The sequence below is a fragment of the Mustela putorius genome, unplaced genomic scaffold, assembly GCF_011764305.1.
Source record: "Mustela putorius furo isolate JIRA1106 unplaced genomic scaffold, ASM1176430v1.1 tig00003858_pilon_pilon_pilon, whole genome shotgun sequence".
Classification (NCBI taxonomy): Eukaryota; Metazoa; Chordata; class Mammalia; order Carnivora; family Mustelidae; genus Mustela; species Mustela putorius.
The window spans coordinates 16,974,425-16,975,954 of NW_025422010.1; the positions used below are offsets into that span (position 1 = coordinate 16,974,425).

Sequence of the window (1,530 nt, forward strand, 5' to 3'; positions counted from 1 at the left end):
CACCATTCTTCTTCAAACCAATATTCAGTTAAATGAAAAGTAATGGCTAGAATGACATGCTGGCCAATTCCACCTCATCATGCTAAAAGAATGGCTCGAATTCAAGGAACAGAATGTGAAGCAAGATTAATATAAGGCCACCAAAGAAGTAACAAGGGAATCGCATGGCTCTTTGTCGCAAGAAGCCAACCTACCTTCCTTCAGCTCAATGGCTGTCCACCAAAGCAGGGCAGAAGGTGAGCCAGGGGACTGAAGCCTCAGGGCTCTTTATTCAACCTAAAGTACTCCAGGTCTGATTGCGAGAATTAGAAACCAAAACACTCACACTAACAAACTTCTTTAAAATTCTATAATTGAGCCAGAGATTTGGAAATAGAAGTATTTAAAGAAATTGGGGGTAAGAGGATAACGCTGTCCTCTAACTCGAGGTCCTACAAAACCGAATCAGAGAACCCAGCATGCCATTGGACTTCTCTACACATGCTTGCAGAAGAAAGTGACTTTAATACAAGCTGGTCTTTTTCATGATCCGAAGAAATTCTTCCTCGTTCACTTCGCCATCTCCATCCCGATCGGCTTCGTCTATCATTTCCTGCAGCTCCTCGTCGGTGAGGTTTTCCCCTAACTCGTTGGCCACGCGCTTTAGGTTTTTGAAGGAGATCTTCCCAGTTTCATCATCATCAAAGAGCCTGAAAGCCTTCAGGATTTCTTCTTTGGTGTCTTTCTCGGCCATCTTCTGAGTCATCACGGCCAAAAAGTCATTGAAGCTGATTTTCCCTGTGCCTTCTTTGTCTACTTCGGAGATCATCTTCTTCATCTCTTCCTTCCTGGGTTCAAAGCCCAGCGCTCTCATGGCCACCTTCAGCTCCTTCACGTCGATGGTCCCACTTCCGTCGGCATCGAAGAGGTCAAATGCTTCGCGAACTTCTTGCTTCTGATCTTCCGTGAGTTCAGGCTTAGGACCCACCTTTCTTTTCTGGCTGGTAGAGGCCACGTTTGACTTCTTGTAGCTGGAAGCCATCTTCTTTCGGCGGTTGTTACCTTTAACGGCGCCACTGCAGTCACTGCGCTTGCGCAGGGGTGACCCCTCCCTGGAGCGCAGGCGCGGGGCCTCTCCCCATGCATTCCCAAAGCTTTCCCTCACGGTCTCCCAGCGAGTTGCAGGTCAGTAAGGCGGCAAGTTCTGCGGCATCTTACTACGTTCTAACCCGCCGTTCCCTCGATTGTCGTCCAGTTTCCATGAGCTGAGACATGGGCCGGCAAGAAGTGACTGCAGCCACAGTTGTCTTCCATAATGCATTGTAACTTGCTGTGCTATCCGGGCCATTTGCCAGTACCCAGAAGACCATGTTTATAGGGTTATTTGGAAGTCCTTCTTCTCTCCTTTTCTATATAAATTAAAACAAGCAAACAAGCAAAACCAAACAAACAAACAAAAACCTTCGTGGAATTAAGAAAACAAAACAAAATTAAAAGCCCCCTCTTAGTCTGAGGTCACCTAAGGCGAAATTTAGGATAATCAAGATGGAG

At 46.7% G+C, this 1,530-nt stretch overlaps 1 protein-coding gene across 1 annotated transcript; it reads right to left on the reverse strand.

Annotated features, from left to right (window-relative positions):
• Positions 1-329: 329 nt before the first annotated feature.
• On the reverse strand, positions 330-1,067 carry CETN1 (centrin 1). The gene has a single exon (XM_004742806.3). The coding sequence runs from the start codon at positions 1,019-1,021 to the stop codon at positions 503-505; it is 519 nt and encodes a 172-aa protein (XP_004742863.1). The 5' UTR covers positions 1,022-1,067; the 3' UTR covers positions 330-502.
• Between the last annotated feature and the right edge of the window lie 463 nt (positions 1,068-1,530).